The sequence below is a fragment of the Dromiciops gliroides genome, chromosome 2 (assembly GCF_019393635.1).
Source record: "Dromiciops gliroides isolate mDroGli1 chromosome 2, mDroGli1.pri, whole genome shotgun sequence".
NCBI lineage: Eukaryota > Metazoa > Chordata > Mammalia > Microbiotheria > Microbiotheriidae > Dromiciops > Dromiciops gliroides.
The window spans coordinates 464,291,390-464,314,529 of record NC_057862.1 but is presented as its reverse complement, the minus strand read 5'-3'; the positions used below and the strand labels follow the sequence as shown (position 1 = coordinate 464,314,529).

Here is a 23,140-nt window from a genome sequence, read left to right as displayed (position 1 = left end):
TCACAGAAACCTGTCCTTGGGTCTTGAGTCCATAAACTCTTGAGTTTGGGCTTCCTCATGTATCAAGTGGGATGCTAATGCTTTCACTGGCCACCCCTGAGCAGGAGTGCCATAGTCCCAGAGGCTGCTGGGGTGGAAGGGGATTAGGAGATTTCCAAGCAGGAATGAAAGGAGGGCTACACATAGGGATTGTGTCCAAGCTCTAGAGGGCAGCTGTGTCAGGTTTCCTGGCACTAGAGAGAGATGCTCTTAGGTCAACTAGCCTAGGAGAGATGGGATCGAGTGCCTCAAGTCAAGTCTGGATTGGTGGGGGGGGATTTTTCTAGAAATTAAGGCCTCTGACTTTGCATGGCCTTGGCCTTATCTGATCCAGGAAAACCAGGAACATGCCCAGTTGTGTTGATCCAGTGTATAGTACCAAAACCTCGAAACAAATGTAAGTATGATATGCAGTGCCCTGGTGAAAAGAAGTGCTGTGTGGGTGCCTGTGGGAAGATTTGTGCAGCCCCAGCAACAGGTATGGAGGCTCTCTGAGCTCAGAATCCCTTATCCTCCCCGCCATGTTCCTTGCTGCACACTTTCTCCTAATTATTTGATCTTTGCCAAGCCCACAGAACAGGACTTAAGGGGAGTTCTCTTCTTTCTTTTTATTTTTTTATATTTTTTCTTTTTCTTTTATTATTATTTTTTTTGCGGGGCAATGGGGGTTAAGTGACTTGCCCAAGGTCACACAGCTAGTAAGTGTCTGAGGCCGGATTTGAACTCAGGTACTCCTGAATCCAGGGCTGGTGCTTTATCCACTGTGTTACCTAGCTGCCCCTCCCTTCTTTCTTTTTGTCCCTTCTTCTTCCTACCCTCTCACCTTCAACCACCAAACTCTGCACTGTTTTGGGGACCTGAGTCTGTGCATTTGAGATGTTTCAGTCTGGGGGTCATTGCCATGGGATTTCTTCCAGCTCTTCTCATCAGATGCCTTGAGAGAAGGATGGGATGGAGGGGCAGAGGGGGAGCCGGGGTCTCTCCCAAGGTTACCACCAGCTATGGGCTGAACTTTGAGATGAGGGTCCTGAGGTCACCCCATCCTCTAGTGTAGGTTCTGTCCTTACTGCGCACAGCAGAGAGTTAGTTTTTCTCTGTCTGCTTCTGCCTCATTGTACTTACATGGGTCTCTGAATCTCTGTCTCTCTAGATCTCATCAGCTGTCTCATTCCTGTGTCTTTGTCTTATACTTTATCCCTGTGTACATACCATATTGCCCATCCATGTATCTCCTAGCCAATGTTCCTGGCTGTGAGGTTTGTTGTGGTGTGGTGTGGTGTGATGTTGTGTAGTGTGGCTCATCCCCCTGAGGAGTGCCTCCTCCCTGTTCAGGGTCAAGATGGGCTCAGCCCCTCTTCCCCCAGGGTCTCTCTCCTCCATGACCTCCCAGACCCTGGGAGTCATAGCATTTGGAGCTGGGAGGGATTTTTGAGGTCATCATTTAGTCCAGCCTTGTCATGTTACAGAAGAGGAACCAGAAAATAGAGCAGAGAAATGAGTGGCCCAAAGTCACAGTGTTACAATGCAGCATGTCTAGGGATGTGGCTGCATGCTTGGGAACCGCCCCCTGTATGAGGGGTCCAGGTTCCTTTTCCACTGGCAGAAATAGGAGCTCAGGCTTCCTCTGGGCCCTCCCTCCTGGCCTCCTTCCCGAGAAGCCAACAAAGCAGGGAGTTGCCCCATACTTCCTTTCTGTTGTCTCCATGCTGAAGCAAACTGTGCCACCCACAGAGCTGGGCAGTGCCCAGAGGGGCAGAAATGGTCCTTTGGCTCAAGATGTGTGAGCCCTGAGGAGACTTAAGACTGACATGAGAGCTTGGCCAAGGCAGGGAAGGGCATAGAGAAAGAGAGGCCAGAGGTCCCAGATGGTGGAGCTGGAGGGACCAAAGAGAGTGAAGACAGACCAGCCCCAGAGTGGGAGAGAAGAGAGAGGAGACAGGGGAGGTTTCAGAGATGGGGAGGAGAGAACCTAGAAGTGCTGGAGGGTGAGGCTGGAGAGGCATCTGGGAGTGGGAAGACCAAGTAGGACAGGGCAGACCAAAACTCAAGGTGATAATATCTTCCCAGCTCCAAAGGTATCTGGTCTTGGTCCTGGTCTGCTTGGAGAAGAAGGGGAGGGGTGTGGGGCAAGTCTCCTGGGCCCAGAGAGGGATTCCTGAGGAAAGGCTCCTTTTCCTTCTTCAGCCCCCCTCCTACATTTCTCCAAAGCCAGAGAAATGCCCAGATCTCAGGGAATACTAACAAGGTTAACCTTAAATGCCAGTGTAAGGAGAATAGACAGAGTGTGGACCTCTTGGAGTAATATTGGTGAATTTATGGGCAGGGATGATAATGCCCAGGAGTTATGGACCCTTCCTGTTTTCACACTCCCCCTTGTTCAGACTCCCAGCATTTACCTGCTTTCCCTGTCCAATATCCTTCCTTGACCCTAGAATAGGCTTCTGTCCTATCTTCCTGCAGGCAAGGAATCATCCCCAGCTCCTTGTCTAGGAGAGACCCTAGGACAGAACACTTGTCCCAAACAAAGACAGCATCACCTCTTTCTCCCAGTTGTTTTCAAGGTGTTGTAGTGGAAAGGACCCTGGAGTTGGAGTCGGGGGACTTGGGTCTGCTTCTGTAGCTAATGTTTACATTGTTTGAAAGACAGAGAAGTGGTGACATCTTCCCCAAGAATGTTGTAGGCTCTATGACTATTTCCAAAACGTAATATTCTGAAGTTGCTATACAACAAATAAATAGCATATATAATAATAATATAACATATATAAATCTATAAATAGCAATCCTTTTATCACTAAATAGTCCCTATCATGGCCTAGGTATAATTGGATTCCTTTATTCCTGAATCTTTTTTTTGTTTGTTTTTTGTGGGGCAATGGGGGTTAAATGACTTGTCCAGGGTCACACAGCCAGTAAATGTCAAGTGTTTGAGGCTGGATTTGAACTCAGGAACTACTGAATTCAGGGCCGGTGCTTTATCCACTGCGCCACCTAGCCGCCCCAATTCCTGAATCTTTAATGGCTGGGATTCCTAATTTCATGACTTTTCATCCCTTCATGAGCCCTTTTTGTAAATAGGGATAAGAATTGGTGCAACAAGACTTTTGAGGTGTGAAGGGCCAGTTTATAACTTGAGGCTCTAAGAGAATTTCAGAGAAACCTTGAGAGACTTACATGAACTGATTCTGAGTGAGATGAGCAGAACCAGGAGAACATTGCACACAGTAACAGCAAGATTGTAGGATGATAAACTGATAGGCTTTCCTCTTCTCAGCAGTGCAGTAATCTAAGACAATTTCAAAGAACTCATGATAGAAAATGTTCTCCACATCCAGAAAAAAGAACTGTGGATTCTGAATGCAGATTGAACCATACTTTTTCTACTTTTTGGTTTTTTCTTTTTTTGAGGTTTTTCTCTTGTGTTCTGATTCTTCTTTCACAATATGACTAATGCAGAAATATGTTTCATGTGATTGTACATAAATAACCTATATCAGATTGCTTGCTGCCTTGGGGAGGGAGGAAGAAAACTTTGAAACTAAAAATCTTATGAAAACTATCTTTACATGTAACTGGAAAACAATTAAATCCTTTTATGATAAAAAATAACTTGAGGCTCTTGTCTGGCTCTCTTTCCTTAGAGTGATTCCTGTTGCTGCACTGAGTCTATTGGACTTGTATATCTGGATTCTAGGATGGCAGTGTTCTTTCCCTCTACAACTCCCAGGCCTTTGGCTGAGAAGCCAATGTATTTGTAGCAAAGAACTTTCTACAGACCAGACTGATCACCCATATTTCCTGCAGGTTGGAGGGCCTTCTCCTCTCCTCTCTATATGACTTACCCTGCAGTAGTGGTTCAATTAATTTTTACTCATGTAACTAATCAAAATTCTTAGAGAAATATTAAACCCTGGCCCTGTGTGTGTAGGCAACTTCTACACTTTCAACTATCTATATGAATGAACCTGGCTCTCCTTAGCATCTCTGCATTCTTGGGTCATGGATTCTTCTCTGAAGGGGGTAGGGATCTAGGTCTTCAATACAAATTTGTTGAATAAATCAATGAAAGGATGAATGAATGAGTGAATAAATAAAGAGATGAATATATGGGGTTGACAGAAGTCAAGCTGTGCTTAGGTATTAAACTCAGAGTGCTTTTTACTATGGCTTTCATTATCTTTTTTTGGGGGGGCAATTGGGGTTAAGTGACTTGCCCAGGGTCACACAACTAGTAATTGCCAAGTTTCTGAGGCTGGATTTGAACTCAGGTCCTCCTGAATCCAGGACCGGTGCTTTATCCACTGCACCACCTAGCTGCCCCCATGTGGCTCTTATTATCTCCACTGCTACCTGACCCATACCCTGCTCCCTCACTTCATTGAACAATAGAGGGCATCATAGGACTTCAATCTGGAAAAGAGCTTAGACACTGACTAGACTTCCCTTCTCATTTTAAAGAAGAGGAAAAGGAAAAGCAAGTACTCCAAGTTAATTCAAGTACTAAGTAATCAGAGCAGATTAAAGCTAAGTTTCTCTTATTCCAGGTACAGTATTTTTTCCATGATGCCAGGCTACCTCTTTTAAATTTTTTTAGATTTTAAATTTTGAATTAAATTAAAATTTTTTTTACAGGCTGCCTCTTAAAAAACATTAAGGCCAGGGCGGCTAGGTGGTGCAGTGGATAAAACACTGGCCCTGGATTCAGGAGGACCTGAGTTCAAATCCAGCCTTGGACACTTACTAGCTGTGTGACCCTGGGCAAGTCACTTAACCCCCATTGTCCCACAAAAACAAACAAAGAAACAAAAAACATTAAGGTCCCTGCACCACCTAGCTGCCCCCTAAATCACTTCCTTTCTATGAGCTTCAGTCTCTGTTCCATGAGATGATGTTAATGATACCATGCTGGAGTCGCAAATGAGATGAGCAGGGGTCTCAATTCATGCACCAGAGACAAACTTTAATCACAGCAATCTAAGTTTTTATATACTCTCAGATTCTTCCAGATGGTCAGTGTGCCTATGCCAGTGGAACAAACTTAAACAATATAGCATAGAACTTTCACAATGTTGAATGAATACAGGAACAAAATATTCTTTATAGGGAATGGGTAGTTTTAACTGAAACACATTGTTCAGTGCATTCTATTTGATGAATATGTTCATTAATAAGTATCCTGGCTACAGCCTTGGAGTCACATGGCTGGTCTTCCAGCTGTTGACCCTGAGGTTGTTGTTCAGGTATAGTAAATGTGCTATATATTTTGTTAACCCATTCCAATCTATCTCCTATAATACCATATGTTGTGGTGCCATTCCCAATGGGCATTGGTTAGCATGGAATGAGATAATGAAGGGGAACCCTCTAAGAGAAACTCAACCCTGGAGGATTATGATGAATACGTGCATGGCCTAGAAGAACCCAAGATGCAGGGCTCTGGCAGGAAGCCAATGGAAGGGCTACATTGCTAACTGTGACCACTCAGCCAAACTTCTCAGTTCCCCTGGGCCCTCTACCAAAAGCTGCCAGTTGGCCAGTGTCCTTGTCATAGGTCAAGAATGTCAGCGTTGAAAGAAATTTTCAATATTATGTAGTCTCATGATGTCCTTCCACAGAGTGAGAAACTGAAGCATGAAGGAAGGGAAGTGCTTTACCCAACAGCACATGGTCAGTGACAGGACAAGGGCTAGAATTCAAGCAGTGAAGCCACAGAAGGAAATCCCTGGTCCCATTTCTTGCCTTTCTTCCCACTGAGTGCCTGGTCGGGGCCACTCTTGGTCATCCCTTCAATGTGTTTCTCATGGGGCCCTGGGAGCAACAAGTCTAGGAAGGTCAGCCTAGGGCAGAGAGATGAAGGAGCACTGTAGACAAGGGATGCTTCAGGTATTTGGGGAAGAAAAAGAGGTAAGATAATGCAGCACAATGTGGGTCATAAGTACAGCATGAAGAAGGAGGGTAGATTTGTTTGGAATTAAGGGGACCAGAATGCTGCTGGGATGGCAGGTTCATGGTGACCATCCCACAGCACTGATCTCTGGTCAGTTCTTCAATTAAGTCCAGACTCTGGCTTCTAGCTCCAGGACTTAAGAGGGAGGACAAGGACATGAGGGAACATATATCATGTCACTTCTCTGCTAAAAAAACCTACTGTGTGTAATGGCTTCCTATCCCAGACTTGTAAAAGCTCAGAATTATAAGGAACCTTCTATTTCTCTAGTCCAACCTTTTCCCCAGTGTAGAAATCCATCCTACAACAATAAAACATTCAGGTTGAGTATCTCCCTGTGGGTTCTAAGGTGACATTCTCGATTTCCTGATTCCTGCCAAAGCCAACATCTCTGTGGTCAGTTTGCTTTCAAAATATCTCTTTTCTTCAGAGGGAATTCTGGTTTGGGAAACTATATAGAGAAATATTTTTCCAACAACACTTTAGTGATGGCAGAAACTTTCTGACTTTTTTGTTGGGTGGGCTTGATAGGCTCTGTTACCATTAGGAAATGCTACATATTAAAAAAATTTATTTCCAGAATGAAAAAATATCCATGCACAGAAGTTTCACTAATTTTCTCATGCTCATATTCTATAGGTCTGCCACATGAGTAGTACAACTTTATTTGGTACAGAGGAACCTAAAGAGCACAGAAATGACACACTAATTATACATGTCATTAACCATATAGGGCCAATAAAATCCATCTTTCAATCCTTCAAGGGTCCTTACTTGACTTAAATGTTGACAATCATCATGCCATACTTACATGGTCACTGCATATTTATGAAGGAAGAACCAACCATCTCTAGATACCATTTGAATAATCAATTAGCTCTTGGAATTTCCAACTTCTGTCAATTCCTTCACAGTAGTCACCCCTCCAGAGAATGACATTTGGTCTGTTGTCGTTGCTGTTGTTGTTTTGGTGAGGCAATTGGGGTTAAGTGACTTGCCCAGAGTCACACAGCTGGTAAGTGTTAAGTGTCTGAGGCTGGATTTGAACTCAGGTCCTCCTGAATCCAGGGCCTGTGCTCTATCCACTGTGCCACCTAGCTGCCCCTCAGAGAATGACATTTGAGTCTGTGAGGGTTAGTCCTTCATTTATTGATTCTTTCAGAGAACCCAAACATTCATCTATTCTTATCAGCAGTCATCCAGGGATAACTGCATTAAAGCAGGTTTTTTGCTTAATGTAACACATTTGACTCTACTGAGGTTATGCTTTTATATAGCTATCCCAAACTCATGGTTGTCCATATTGATTGTTCATTAACTTCTTGGGAGTTACCAATAGCTCTCCCTTCTTCAATAATTATCCACACAATAATATTATCATGAGGTCTGTGAAATAGGAAGGAAGCACCATGTTAGGTTTCCTGATTGGTAGGATATACTAATTTCATAATTACCTACTATTTCTCTCCATTTTTGGCAAGCAGCATCCAACATAGGATGGATCACAAGGCACCTTAGTGCGTTGTCATCTGTCCACACTTGAAATTTTGCCCTATAGATGTTATCTCTGAACTTTTCTGTGATGGCTGTTTTAAATTTAAAAATTCTAGTTTATGTCTTGGATACCAAGTTTAACTGCAGGAAGTTCTTTATTATCTGATTCCAAGGCCTTTTTTTCATTTTCATTTTTTTCTTCTTTTTAATGACAATCACTTTCTGGGTACAAAACACCTTCCAAAGCAGCATCTATTTGTTGTTGTTGTTGTTGTTGTTGTTGTTTTCATCCAGCATCTATTTGTTTTTGTTTGTTTTGTTTTGTTTTGTGGGGCAATGAAGGTTAAGTGACTCACCCAGGGTCACACAGTTAGTAAGTGTCAAGTGTCTGAGGCCAGATTTGAACTTAGGTCCTCCTGAATCCAGGGCTGGTGCTTTATCCAATGCACCACCTAGCTGTCCCCCAGCATCTATTTGTAATAGAAAGGGTTTATTTGGGTCAGCATAAGGCTAAGATAGTGAAATTTTTAAAGCAATTACCAAAAATTTTAAAAGCTTGTTTGCATTCTTCCTCTCATAGTCTCCAAAAGGCTTCTTAGAGTTTGAGAGTTTGAACTTTCTCCTTCTTGTTACGGTTTAGTGTTTGCCCTCATCCACTGGTGAGATTGTTGAGAGGCTTAGTAATAGCAGTGGAATTGTGCAGAGACTCAACAATAGTAGCCAGTGAATCCTAGGAGAGTCCTCAATCAGTCAAGATTTCTAGGATGTTACCATCTGGGGGGCAATTGTATCTTCTTTGGATCAGTGCTTACTTCCTGCTGACACATTATGTGACCAAGCTACTTACCAAGTTCAAAGAGGCCAGAAAAAAAAAGGTTGTAATTGGATATGGAACATTGAGCAGTTCTGAGGAGGCTACAGGAAGGTACATTTGCTGGAGAATCCCTGCCTTGTGACAACTTTCACTTTAGTTGGGAGCAATGAAGGGTGTAATTGCCTGAAAATTGTCAAGGCTTGTCCTCCTTGGTGACCCAGGGGATAGGGATGTCAGTGAATTCATTTGCAGCCTGAGTAGGGCCAGATACCCTGTGGAAGGAGAACTGGTTTCAGAGAGGATTCATTGGTGGTTTTGGTGTATAGTTCATGTAGACATTAAGTGGTCTTTTGATGTTCAGCAAACCCCTTTCTTTCTTGGGCTTTCCCTCTTCTATAAAATCAAGGAGATGGGTTAGAAGATCTCTGAAGTCTACCTCTAAGATGCATGATAAACACTGATCTCTGGAGAGGCTCTCCCTAGTCTTTCTTGGAGGTGGAGGTGGGAATTGGGCAGGAGATGGGGTCAACCTAAATGGGTACTTTCCCCTTGGAGGCTGTGGAGTCAACCTTCTTCACTTGCACTTTCCCAGAGGAGGAAAAGGATGATTAATTAATGAAGATCTTGTGGTTGCCAGGAACCTAAATTGGGATCTGCTTTGAAAGGCCACCACATTGAAGACCCCCCTCTCTGTCCAATAAAGAATTGCTTTCCTATTAAGATTCTTCCTGTGCCTCATTGGCTGGGGCCAACGAACACTTGTGCCTGACTTGTTGCTACATCAGCTATCTTTGGTCTGATTGGTTTATGAGTTTGCACCTGTGTCTGACAGGTTGAAGTCATCAGACCCCTCTGTCTGATTGGTTGTGGTTCTCAGTGGGGTTTTGGCTGAACCATTTCAGCTCCAGGGAACAAGTCTGAGGCCCTGACCTGAAGAAATAAAAGTTGTAATGAAGTTGATGAAATGATGTAATGAGATGATGAGTAGAGTGACTCTCTCCGGATTTTTTCTCCTTTGTGAAGGTGAGAGGGGTTGGAGTCAGAGGGTGGTCCTTTCCTTGGGTGTTTTGGGAGGGTAGCAGAAGTTGTTAAGGGACAAAACCTTTTGAAATCATTTACACGGCCCCCACCCTAGAACTTAGAATCGTGGATTGATTGGTGGCTGCAGGGACCCCTATGTGGAAGAGATGTTCAGAAGAGCCCCTGAGGAGTTTTTGTTGGCTTTCCAATTCACTTGATGAGATTATAGGCTATAGATGTTTGTAGGAAGGGGGCATGTCCCATGTAGCTTGACATAGGCCCTTGGCCCCTGCTGGGAGGGAGGACACAGTGAGCTCCCCTGAGTGGTCTACAGTTATTGAGCTGTACAAGAATGACTTTTCTTCTGCCTTGTTAAGGGCTAAAATTCTAGCTAGTCTGTCTAAAATATCTAGTGAGTGGTCGCCAATAAATTATAAGCTTTAGCAAGAGTTAGACTTTTAAGCATTTATTAAGGAGAATAAGAATTTGGTAAAGAGAGAGAAAGGCCTACATTCATCTATCTATTAAAGGGAGAGCACATTTCTAGCTCCGCTCTCCACCAGAGTCCAAAGGAAAGAGAGCCAGACTGAGCGCCAGGCTCCCCCCTTCTTCCTCCCACTAGCCTGTGTCACTTCCTGACGCCAAAGAAAAGACTCCTGGTCTTGCCCTCAAAGACCTTCGCTTCATGGGTGGAACTCTTCTACAGTAAGTCTCCAGCAGGTGGTGTCATTCCAATCGTTACAGTTCCCCGCTTTGTTTCCTCAAGAAACGGTACGTTTCCTTGATGAAACAGTCAAAAATAACAGAATATAATAACCTATACTAACTAAAAATATGTTAATAACAATATAGAAAAGGGAGAGAGGAAAGTTTTGTCCAGAGGGGCAATTTTTTTTTGTCCTCATGAACCGACGCTTTGACATTGGTCTTGCAAAGGGAGGGCCTCTGCAGAGAATACATGTTACAGATGGTGTATATTATAACAGAAAGAGAAAAGAGAAAAAAAAAACAACAAAAACAAAACAAAACTGTTCATTTAAAGTCTCTGAAAGTCTTTTTTCAGATGTCCTCTAGGTGTAGTCGTGGAATGGAAGTCTTTTCAGGGGTTGATGTGTAGATGCTGGTAATCAGCCAGGAAAATTTCCTACAAAATTGAGCTTAATACAACTTTAAAATAGCTTTGTCAATAATCAAATCAAACAATGAAAGTTCTCAAAAACATGTCTAAGGGAATTCAGAATCTTGGTTGTTACACATGAAACATATAATAGAACAAAAATTGAAACATTCTTTAAAATTAATATAGTTCCCCCTTATGGAGGGCAATTGAGAAGACAATTGCTGCAATATTAATTTTTAAAAATAATTTTTATCTTTGTTTCATCACTTTTTGCATCATCTGCCTGATCATTCTCATGCCATTATGAGAAATTTAAAAAATCTAATATAATTGGTAAGCAGAGTCTTGAACTATGGTGATGATTGTCATTTTTATTCAGCTTAAGTTTTTCTTCTTTAACCCCTCTATATTGTCTGTCAGTCTTTTCACCATACAAATGCTTTATAAGATTACTAATTAAAGACAAAAGTAGGTTAGCAAAATTATGAACAAATTGAGCATATCTGGAATTTAAAGGGTTTTCTAAGGTTGTCTCAGAAGCACAGCCAGGCTGGGGAAGGGCTGAGCCTGAAGCTGCAAATGTAGTTAGAGAAAGTTGCGCATGAGCATTAGATCTCTGGACTTCCCAGGCCGGGGAAGCAATGGGCTTGGCCATGGGAGGAGTAGAGGGTGGGGTCTGGAGAGGAGGGGAGGGACCAGCGCAATTTGAATCAGATTTGATTTTGAACTCAGGCCTGGATTCCTCTTCCCCCAGTTTGCCTCTAGGTGCTAGGGGATTAAAAGCTTCTAGAGGGTCCGTCATTGCCTCCAGGCATGCAAAATTAGAGCAACAATTAGTGTTAGAACTGGGAAAAGCTGCAGGAATCTCTTCAGGTTTCTCTGAAAAAGCATGGTTGGGAGAGGGAGAGATATTTCCTTGTGTGAGTAAGTTGCTGGCTCTTTTAACAAAAAGAAAAAGAAAAATAGAAAATCCAGAAAAACAAAGCATTAACATGATCTTATCTCCCATTTGTCTGGTTAAACAGACTAAAATCAAAAATAGGGTAACTAGGGAGTTTAAAAGGTCCATTTGAAAAAATTTAAAGGGAAAACGCAGCCAGTACGCCAGTACGCCAGTACTTAGCAGTTAAAGGGAGAGGGTAGGGGAAATTTCTTACCCAACCAGAAGATCAGAAGACTGAGGTTTAGCTTTCCTCTTCGTGGTCAGCCATCTGTTAAGGGCTAAAATTCTAGCTAGTCTGTCTAAAATATCTAGTGAGTAGTCGCCAATAAATTATAAGCTTTAGCAAGAGTTAGACTTTTAAGCATTTATTAAGGAGAATAAGAATTTGGTAAAGAGAGAGAAAGGCCTACATTCATCCTATCTATTAAAGGGAGAGCACATTTCTAGCTCCGCTCTCCACCAGAGTCCAAAGGAAAGAGAGCCAGACTGAGCACCAGGCTCCCCCCTTCTTCCTCCCACTAGCCTGTGTCACTTCCTGACGCCAAAGAAAAGACTCCTGGTCTTGCCCTCAAAGACCTTCGCTTCATGGGTGGAACTCTTCTACAGTAAGTCTCCAGCAGGTGGTGTCATTCCAATCGTTACAGCCTCTCCCTGTGAACCCTTGAATAGAGGAGAAATGGCCCATGCACTTAGGGGAGGAGACCTCTTTTTCACATATTTTCTCTCTTAGATTCGCAGACTACAGAGCAATAAGAGGGTGTAGGAGAAATTGTTGTCCCTCCTTGAATAAGGCAGAAGAACAAGGCAAGGGGAGACATGTGCTTTCCTTGATGAGCCTGAGGTAGGTTTCCTAGGCCTTCCAATTCTTGGTGGGCTTGTTTTGCCTTTCTCTTCCCCTTTCTGAGCACAGGCTAGTGTTTAGCAGTGCTGACACATGGATGTTTTTAGCCTTCTGGGTTAAACTCATTGGCAATGTTGAGTTCAAAAACTTCTGAGTTTGAGAACCAGGCACCAGCCAGCTGGAGGGAGAAAGTGCCTTGCACAGCCCCATTCTCAGGGGAGGGCAAGATCACTGCCAGAAACCTTCTGGAGCTGAAGGACTACAGCCATGTCAGGAGAGGCAGGAGCTCTGGACCTTACCAATAGCCCAGGATATTTCTCTGAGTTGTTTGGACAGTGGCCCTGTGAGGCAAAGGGGCTGGCACTTGGTCAGTATGGAGTATCTTTACCTTGTGTGGAATCAAAGAAGGATAATGGGCTAGTAGATTGCTTTATGTTTCTATTTCTTTTTTTTTTCTTTTGGTGGGGCAATTGGGGTTAAGTGACTTGCCTAGGGTCACACAGCTAGTAAGTGTTAAGTGTCTGAGGCCGGGTTTGAACTCAAGTCCTCCTGACTCCAGGGCCGGTGCTCTATCCACTGCGCCACCTAGCTGCCCTGCTTTATGTTTCTTATCTATGTTTATGGGTGTCTGGGTCCTCTGTCTTATTCAGGTTCACTGGTAGAGGAAATCACAATCTCTCCCATACCTGGTATGCAACACATGGGGGAACTCAGGAAATGTAGGTTTTATTTTACAAATTTTCCTGCAATTGTATCCCCAATTAATGACCCGTTAGTGATCCAGTGGGAGTTAATGATCCAGAGACCTATCCTTTATGGTCAGGATTCTCAGAATGCACCCAGGTGTGTTTGCTGGTGGCCCTTGTCCAGGGGTGATATTTAGAGAGTAAATCAAAGACTACAAGAGCTAGCTTTCTTTCTTTCTTTCTTTTTTTTTTTGGCCAGGCAATGAGGGTTAAGTGACTTGCCCAAGGTCACACAGCTCATAAGTGTCAAGTGTCAGAGACCGGGTTTGAACTCAGGTCCTCCTGAATCCAAGGCTGGTGCTTTATCCACTGCACCACCTAGCTGCCCCCTAAGAACTAGCTTTCTTTCTTTCTTTCTTTCTTTTTTTTTAGTGAGGCAATGGGGGTTAAGTGACTTGCCCAGGGTCACACAGCTAGTAAGTGTTAAGTGTCTGAGGCCGGATTTGAACTCAGGTACTCCTGACTCTAGGGCCAGTGCTCTATCCACTGTGCCACCTAGCTGCCCCAGAGCTAGCTTTCTAAGAGACCTCAGGGACCATTGGATTCATTTTGTGCAAGCAAACTTGATTAAAAAGAAAAAAATGAAAGAAAATGAAAAATAGCATGCTTTTGTCTGTTCAATCAATATCAGTTCTTTCTTTGGAGGTGGATAGTATGTTTCATCAATAGTCCTTTGGGATTGGTTTGGATCATTGTATTGTTGAGAATAGTCAAGTCATTCAGTTCTTCATCAAACAATATTGCTGTCTCTGCATAATGTTCTCTTGGTTCTGCTCTCTTCACTATACATCAGTTCATACAAGTCTTTCTAGGTCTTTCTGAAGTCATCCTGCTTGTCATTTCTTATAGCACAGTAATATTCCATCACCATCATATACCACAGTTTGTTTAGCCATTCCCCAATTGATAGGCATTCCTTTGATTTCCAATTCTTAACTATCACAAAAAAGCTGCTATAAATATTTTTGTACAAAAAGGTCTTTTTCTCTGTTTGGGGATGTCTTTGGGATATAAACCTAGCAGTGGTATTGCTGGATCAAAGGGTATGCACAGTTTTATAGCCCTTTGGGCATAGTTTCAAATTGCTGTCCAGAAGGGTTCGATCTTTTCACAACTCTACCAAGAGTGGATTAGCGTTCCAGCCTTCCCACATCCCCTCCAACATCCAATATTTTCCATTTTTGTTGTATTTGTCTGACACATTTTCTTTCTTTTTTTGGTGGGGGGAACAAATGTATTTTTATTCAGTTATTTATTTTTTTAATCATAAAAGTATTTTATTATTTTCCAGTTACATGTAATGATAGTTCTTTTTTCCCTTTTTTTTTTTTGGTGGGGCAATGTGAGTTAAGTGACTTGCCCAAGGTCACCCAGCTAATAAGTGTCAAGGGTGTGAGGTTGGATTTGAACTCAGGTCCTCCTGAATCCACAGCCAGTGCTTTATCCACTGTACCACCTAGCTGCCCCATAATGATAGTTTTCAATAATTGTCTTCATAGGATTTAGTTCCAAATTTTTTTCTCCTGCTCTCCCTTCCCTCCCCTCTCCCCAAGACAGAAAGCAATCTGATGTAGGTTGTATATGTACAATTACATTAAACATATTTCTCCATTAGTCATATTGTGAAAGAAGAATTAGAACACAAGGGAAAAACCTCAAAAAAGAAAGAAAAAACAGCCAAAAAGTAGAAATAGTATGGTTCAATCTGCATTCAGAATCCACAGTTCTTTTTTCTGGATACGAAGAGCATTTTCTATCATGAGTTCTTTGAAATTGTTTTGGATCATTGCACTGCTGAGAAGAGCCAAATCTATCATAGTTGATCATCACACAATGTTGCTGTTACTGTGTACAATGTTCTCCTGGTTCTGCTTCTCTCAGTCAGCATCAGTTCATGTAAGTCCTTCCAGGTTTCTCTGAAATCCTCCTGCTCTTTGTTTCTTATAACCAAATAGTATTTCATTACATTCATATACCACAACTTGTTCAGCTATTCCCCAATGGAGGGGCATTCCCACTTGGCACATTTTCTACATCTATTTGGAGGTGGAATTTTTTTGGCCCTGGGGAGCTCACTGTTCTGGTTCCTCTACCATCTTGGCTCTATTTGTTGTGATTACGGCCCTCTATCCACTGTGTCATGCTGTCTTCCATTCTATCATCTACTTCACTATAGGCAAATATAACTTAAGTAAAGATGAAACTGGACCCAGGTCAGCAATTCTCAGTATCTGGTACAATTACAGAGGACAGTTTGGTCTGATTTAGTTCAGTCTTATTTACAAACCATTCTATGCTACAGGGCAGGCCCATGAGTTTTTTCCATTTTGGTGCCAACACTTTCTTTCTTTGAGCTTTCATTTACCCCTTAGGCCATGCAAGGAATCAGTTTCAATCTCAGTGGCTATTGATATTCAAAAAACATTTCATAATCATTATCTTATGGTGAAGTAATCAGAGGAGATAATATTACTGGAAAACCAAATCCTTTCCTTCATTTGCTCAGTTTCACATAGTGAATTAATGATACCGGTGTGATTAGAACCTGTGACTGGGCTACTGGTAGAAGTGTGCTCATCTGAAAGTACAGGAAATGTTGTGAAATCAGACATTAACTAGCGTGTTGATTTATTTAAAAAATATTCTGATTCTGAACACAGGAAATGCACTATTTCCACATACATAGAAGAATATAAAAGGAATTCTATATGAAATTATGAATTTCCATTACAAACCATTTGATTTTTTTAAAGTATTTAATAAATTGTACATGTGGCTACAAGTTGTCTTACTTTTCTGTCTTTCCTTCTAAGTACCTTTCTCTTCTCTTCTGTGCATTTTGTACACTGTTTCAAAGGCTCTCTTTCTTAGGCATCACTATTGCCTTCCTCCATCCCTGAAACCTCTCCCAAATCAAATTGGAATAAAAGAGAAAAAACCAGGGGGCAGCTAGGGTGGCACAGTGGATAAAGCACTGGCCTTGGATTCAGGAGGACCTGAGTTCAAATCCAGCCTCAGACACTTGACACTTAACTAGCTGTGTGACCTTGGGCAAATCACTTAACCCTCATTGCCCTGCAAAAACAAAACAAAACAAACAAACAAACACACACACACACAAAAAGAGAAAAAAATCTGTGTAACAAATAAACTTAGATAAACAAAATAAATTCATACAACGGCCATGTCAAGACATATCTATATCTAATAACTATATCTTTATGTATGGCTACGTCTACATCTACATCTATGTCTATGTCCATATCTTTCTCAGGTATCTATCATCTCTCTGGCAGGAGGTAGATAAGATGCTTCATCATTGGTCCCTTGGATACATGGATATTAGGACATCACAACATCAGAAAGGACAGGAGTACTAATACTCCAGAAGCTCTAGCTTCAAATCTAGGTCAAAACCCCATCAGCAATGGGGTTGGGGAGCTTGACTCAGGCTTATAACTGGCTAATTTTGGTTCAGTGTTAAGATGAAGTAAGATGTTCACAGGTTATTGAACAGTTAACCACAGGAGGTTTAACTAGCTTTGGCATAGAAAACATACTCACCACAGATCCTAAAGCACTTAGCTTGTATAGATTGTTGACCATTGAAGGATGGGATTTAGGGTTAGAAGGAATTTGGGGGAAAAATAGCATCATAGCTTTAGTACCAAGAGGGACCTCAAAAAATGAGGAAACTGAAATGAGGCCCAGAAAAGTGAAATGACTTGCATAAGGTCACTTATTTCTAACCCAGGTGCTTTAAAGTCATATCAAGTCAAAGTGTTTTGTATATAAAATGAATTAGCAATGTGAGCTATTTGCCTAAGAATTGTCTGGCTTGGCCATGCCTCTCTTTTCTCTCTCCAATCCAGCTTTACTAACCCCATCCCTTCCTCTTGGGCCTCAGAGGAAAGGACTGTCAACATTTCAGGATTCCAAGATTGTTCAATTCAGGATCAGTTTCCTGCTTGTGAAGCCCTACCCTAAAGAGTAAAGATAGTTCCTGATGCAATTCTGCAGGCATTAAGTGCACTGAGGTGGATATAAATACCAGGCCCTTGAACCAGTTATCTCAGTGGCTCCTGTCCTCACCATGAAGCCCAGCAGCCTTTTCTTCCTCTTGGTACTAGTGACCCTTGTGTCCCTTGCTTCAGCTACTATTCAAATTGAAAGAAGAGGTGAGGTTATGGCTGGGTCTGGTCTGCAGGATAGGGGATTGGGGGATTTCCTCTGTTACCCCAAGGCTGAACTTTCTAGGGTAGGAAGTTTGGGCCCTCTGGACAAAGACAAAAGCTTCCTAGATCCTCCAAGCCTCTCAATTTCTGCCCCCCCCCCCACACACACTGTGGGCCATCTCCCAGCTGGGGCTGCTATTTGAGAAATCCCCAAGGTTTTAGGATTCCAAGCTACATTCCCATTCTCTGTGTGCCTCGGTCTCATTCTCTGTCTCACCCTTTGTCTTATTCTTACTGCCAATCACTCTTTATCTCTAGCTTCTTTCTCTTGCTCCTAGCACAGTCTCTTTGTCCATCACTCTGTCTCTATGTCTTTGCCTCACTGTCTGCCTCATTCTCTGCCTCCTTCTCTGGCCCCTTCTCTATAGCTATTGCCATTCTGTCACTGTCTCTTTCTCTGGGAGGCAGCATGTTCTAGTGGAGGTTATTGTTCTTTGAGTCAGGACCTCGGGGTTCAAGACCTGTCTCCACCACCTACTTCAGAAAATCACAGAAACCTGTCCTTGAGGGTTGAGTCCATAAACTCTTGAGTTTGGGCTTCCTCATGTATCAAGTGGGATGCTAATGCTTTCACTGGCCACCCCTGAGCAGGAGTGCCATAGTCCCAGAGGCTGCTGGGGTGGAAGGGGATTAGGAGATTTCCAAGCAGGAATGAAAGGAGGGCTACACATAGGGATTGTGTCCAAGCTCTAGAGGGCAGCTGTGTCAGGTTTCCTGGCACTAGAGAGAGATGCTCTTAGGTCAGCTAGCCTAGGAGAGATGGAGCTGGGTGGGGAGGATTATTCTAGAAATTAAGGCCTCTGACTTTGCATGGCCTTGGCCTTATCTGATCCAGTAAAGCCAGGAATGTGCTTGAAGGTGTCCAGCCTCTGTCCAGTGCCAAATTATCGAACCAAGTGTAAGTATGATCTACAGTGTCCTGGTGAACAGAAGTGCTGTGCTCAAGGCTGTGACAGGATCTGCAGGGATCCATTGAAAGGTATGGAGGCTCTCTGAGCTCAGGATCCATAATCCTGCCCCCCCTTTTCTTTGCTGAACTTTCCTCTGATTATTTGATCCTTGCCAAGACTACAGAACAGACCTTGAGGGAAGTTCTCTTCTTTCTTTTTGTCCCTTCTTCCTACCTCCACCTCTCTCCCTCTCACCTTCAACCACCAAACTCTGCACTGTTTTGGGGACCTGAGTATGTGCATTTGAGATATTTCATTCTGGGGGTCATTGCCATGGGATTCCTCCCAGCTCTTCTTAGCACGTGCCTTGAGTGAAAGATGGGATGTGGAGGGTGGGGCAGAGTGGGAGTTGGGGGCTCTTCCAAGCTCACCACCAGCTGTGGGCTGGGCTTTGACATAAGGGTCCTGAGGTCACCCCACCTAGTTGTGCAGGTCCTGTCCTTACTGGGCACAGCAAAGAGAGTTTTTCTCTGAGTGTCTGTGTATCACTGTACATATGTGTGTCTCTGACTTTCTGTCTCTCTAGATCTTATTTTCTGTCTAACTCTCATTCCTTTGTCTCTCACTGTGTTCTTTCCCCCCATTTATTTAGAATTTTATTTTCCCCCAATTACATATAAAAACAATTTTTAGCATCCATTTAAAAACCTTTGTGTTTCAAATTCTCTTCCTTCCTCCCCACCCCCTTTAAGAATTCAATATAAGTTATACATGTGTCGTCATGCAAAACATTTTCGTATTATTCAGATTATGAAAGAAAACAGACAAAAAATTTAAGAAAAAGAAACTAAAAAAATATATTTGGACACCATCAGTTCTTTCTCTAGAGATGGAGCACATTTTTCATAAGTCCTTCAGAACTGTCTTGAATCATTGTGTTGCTGAGAATAGCTAAGTCATTCACAGCTGATCATATTACAATATTGCTATTACTTTGTATACAATATAGCTCTTTTTCTTTTTCTTCTTTTTAAAAATATTTTGGTGAGGCAACTGGGATTAAGTGACTTGCCTAGGGTCACACAGCTAGTAAGTGTTAAGTGTCTGAGGTTGGATTTGAACTCAGGTCCTCCTGAATCCAGGGCCAGTGCTCTATCCACTGTGCCACCTAGCTGCCCCTGTATATAATATATCTCACTTTTCAGTAGTTCATGGAAGTCTTTCCAGGTTTTTCTGAGAGCATCCTGCTCATCATTTCTTATAGCAGAATAGTGTTCCATCATAATCTCATCCCACAATTTGTTCAGCCATTCCCCATTTGATGGTCATCTCCTCAATTTCAAATTCTTTGCACCAGAAAAGGGCTTCCATAAATATTTTTTGTACATATAGGTCCTTTAACTTTTTGTTTTTTATCTCTTTTTGGATAGTGATCTAGTAGTGTTATTACTAGGTCAAAGAGTATGCATGGTTTTATAGCCCTTTGGCTACAGTTCCAAATTGCTCTGTAGAATGTTTGAATCAGTTTACAACTCCACAAAGAGTTCATTAATGTTTCATTTCCCCCATATCCCCTACAACATTTGTCATTTTCCTCTGCTGTCCTATTATCTAACCTAACACATATGAGGTAGTACTCCAGAATTGTTTTGACTTGCATCTTTCTAATCAATAGTGAATTACAGCATTTTTTTCATATGGCTAGAGATAGTTTTAATTATTTCATCTGAAAACTCTTCATATCTTTTTATCATTTATCAATTTGAGAATGGCTCTTTTTTTTTTTTAAATAAATTTGACTCAGTTCTCTATGTGTTTGAGAAATTAGGCCTTTGTCAGACAAACTTGCTTCAAAATTTTTTCACAGTTACTATTGCTAACTGTATTTCTCCCCACCCTATTCCTTCCCTCATGATATTTACTCTATTCTCCATCTCCTTTCACCCTGTCCCTCCTCAAAAGTGCTTTGCTTCTGACTGCCCCCTCCCCCAATCTGCCCTACCTTCTATCACCTTCCTATCCCTTCCTCTTCTACTTTCCTGCAGGATAAGATAGATTACTATACCTAATTGAGTGTGTATGTTATTCCCTCTTTGAGCCACTTCTGATGAGAGTAAGGTTCACTTACTCCCTAGCACACCCCCTTCTTCCCCTCCACTGTATAAGCTTTTTCTTGCTTCTTTTCTGTTAGATACTTTACCCCATTCCACCTCTCCTTTTCCCTTTCTCTCAATGCATTCCTCTCCCACCCCTTAATTTTATTTTTTTAAAGGTACTATACCTTCATATTCAACTCACACCTGTGCCTTCTGTCTAAATATATTCCATCCACCTGCCCTAATAATGAGAAAGTTCTCATGAGTTACAAGTATCATCTTCCCATATAAGAATGTAAACACTTTAACCTTTTAATATACCTTAGGATTTCTTTTTCCTGTTTACTTTTTTTATGCTTCTCTAGAGTCTTGTATTTGAAAGTTAAATTTTCTATTTAGCTCAGGTCTTTTCATCAAGAATGCCTGAAACTTCTCTCTTTCATTGAATTCTCATTTTTCCCTCTGAAGGATCATATTCAGTTTTGCTGGATAGGTGATTTTTGGTTGTAATCCCAGTTCCTTTGACATTGGGAATATCATCTTCCAAGCCCTCTGATTCTTTAGTGTAGAAACTGCTAAATCTTGTGTTATTCTGACTGTGGCTCCACAATACTTGAATTGTTTCTTTCTGGCTGCTTGCAATATTTTCTCCTTGACCTGGGAGCTCTGAAATTTGGCTATAATATTCCTGGGAGTTTTCATTTTAGGATCTCTTTCAGGAGGTGATCAGTAGATTCTTTTAATTTCTATTTTACTTTCTGGTTCTAGAATACCAAGGCAATTTTCCCAACAATTTCTTGGAAGATGATGTCTAGTTTCTTTTTTTGGTCATAGCTTTCAGATAGTCCTATAATTTTCAAATGATCTCCCCTGGATCTATTTTCCAAGTCAGTTGTTTTTCCAATGAGATATTTCACATTACCTTCTATTTTTTCATACTTTTGGTTTGGCTTTATTTATTTTTTTTTATTTCTCATAAAGACATTAGCTTCCATTTGCTCAATCCTATTTTTTTTTTTTGCAGGGCAATGAGGGTTAAGTGACTGCCCAGGGTCACACAGCTAGTAAGTATTGTGTCTAAGGTTGGATTTGAACTAAGGTCCACCTGAATCCAGGGCCAGTGCTCTATCCACTGTGCCACCTAGCTGCCCCAATCCTAATTTTTTTTTAGTGAGGCAATTGGGGCCAAGTGACTTGCCCAGGGTTACACAGCTAGTAAGTGTTAAGTGTCTGAGGCCGGATCCGAACTCAGGTACTCCTGACTCCAAGTCCAGTGTTCTATCCACTGCGACATCTAGCTGCCCCACCCCCAATTCTAATTTTTAAGGAGTTATTTTCTTCAGAGAGCTTATGTACCTCCTTTTCCATTTGGCCAATTTGGCTTTTCAAGGTATTCTTTTCCTCATTGGCTTTTTCTACCTCTTGTACCATTCAGCCTAGTCTGGTTTTTAAGGTGTTATTTGTGTGTGAATGTGTGTGTGCGTGTGTACGCATGTGTGCGTCCTTTACAAAGCTGTGAATTTTTTTCATGCTTTTCTTGCATCACTCTTATTTCTCTTTCCAGTTTTTCCTCTACCTCTCTTAGTATTTTCAAAGTCCTTTTTGAGCACTTCTATGGTCTGAGACCAATTCATATTTTTTTCTTGGAAGCTTTGGATATAGGAATTTTGACTTTGTTATCATCTTCTGAGGGTGTATTTTGATCTTCTTTGTTACCACAGAAACTATCTATGGTCAGCATTTTTTTCTGTTTACTCATTTTCCTGGACTATTTCTTGACTTTCTTTTCTTTTTCTTTTTTTTTTTTTAGTGAGGCAATTGGGGTTAAGTGACTTGCCCAGGGTCACACACAGCTAGTGTTAAGTGTCTGAGGCCGAATTTGAACTCAGGTACTCCTGACTCCAGGGCCGGTGCTCTATCCACTGTGCCACCTAGCTGCCCCTCTTGACTTTCTTAAAGTGAGGCACTGCTTCCAGGGTGGAGAACACACTGTCCCTAGCTTCAGGGGGTTTGTGTAGCTGTTCTCAGGGATATTTCCAGGAATTTGTCAATTTCTAGTTCTTCCAAGGTGCTATGTTTTAAGGAAAGATATGTTTGCTACTCTCCTGGCCCATGCCCTGGTCTGCAAGCAATGGCAGGCCTGATTTTCTGCCTTGGAACTATGAACAGAGTCCACTCCACTGAGACCACTTCTTCCTTGCCTGAGGCTGCAACCCAAGACTGAATCCAAGTATGGGCAAAACAACAGGGTCCTGCCTCAGTGCTGGAAAAGAGACCTTTGTAATCTCTTCTGGTCAATTGTTTGACCCCCTTACCATCTGTTGGCTGAGTTGCTGCCCCTGCTGATTCAGAGGCTCCCAAGCCCTGCTCTTGGTCTGCTGTGGGTGTGGCTGAGTCTGCACTACGGCTGGGTCTACACTGGTGCAGCCTGTACTGGATTGTTCTCCACTCTCACCCTGGTACAACAGACCTTTCCTACTGAGCTTCTAAGTTGTCTTTAGTTGGAAAATGATTTCACTCTGTATTTTTGTGGGTTCTGCTGCTCCAGAAATTGACTTATTGAATTATTTGAAAGCATTTGGAGGGATCTTGGGAAGAGCTCAGGCAAGTCACTGCCTTTCATCCACCATCTTGGCTCTGTTCCCTCACTGCATTCATACCGTATTGTCCATCCATGTTTCTCCTAGCCAATGTTCCTGGCTGAGAGGTGTGGTGTGGTGTTGTGTAGTGTGGCTCATCCCCCTAAGGACTGCCTCATCCCTATTCAGGGTCAGGCTGGGCTCAGCCCCTCTTTCCCTAGGGTCTCTTCCCTCCGTGACCTCCCAGGCCCTGTAAGTCATAGCATTTGGAACTGGGAGAGATCTTTGAGATCATCATTTAGTCCAGCCTTGTCATGTTACAGAAGAGGAACCAGAAAACAGAGCAGAGAAATGAGTGGCCCAAAGTCACAGTGTT

The 23,140-nt window shown here is 42.3% G+C and overlaps 1 protein-coding gene across 1 annotated transcript in view; it reads left to right on the top strand.

Annotated features, from left to right (window-relative positions):
- LOC122739137 overlaps positions 1-23,140 on the top strand; it is a 43,002-nt gene that overhangs the window by 10,854 nt on the left and 9,008 nt on the right. Inside the window, exons 7-8 of the mRNA XM_043980983.1 lie at positions 22,516-22,644; positions 22,873-22,892. Coding sequence (XP_043836918.1) covers positions 22,516-22,644; positions 22,873-22,892 — 149 coding nt within the window. The remainder of the gene's footprint in view (positions 1-22,515; positions 22,645-22,872; positions 22,893-23,140) is intronic.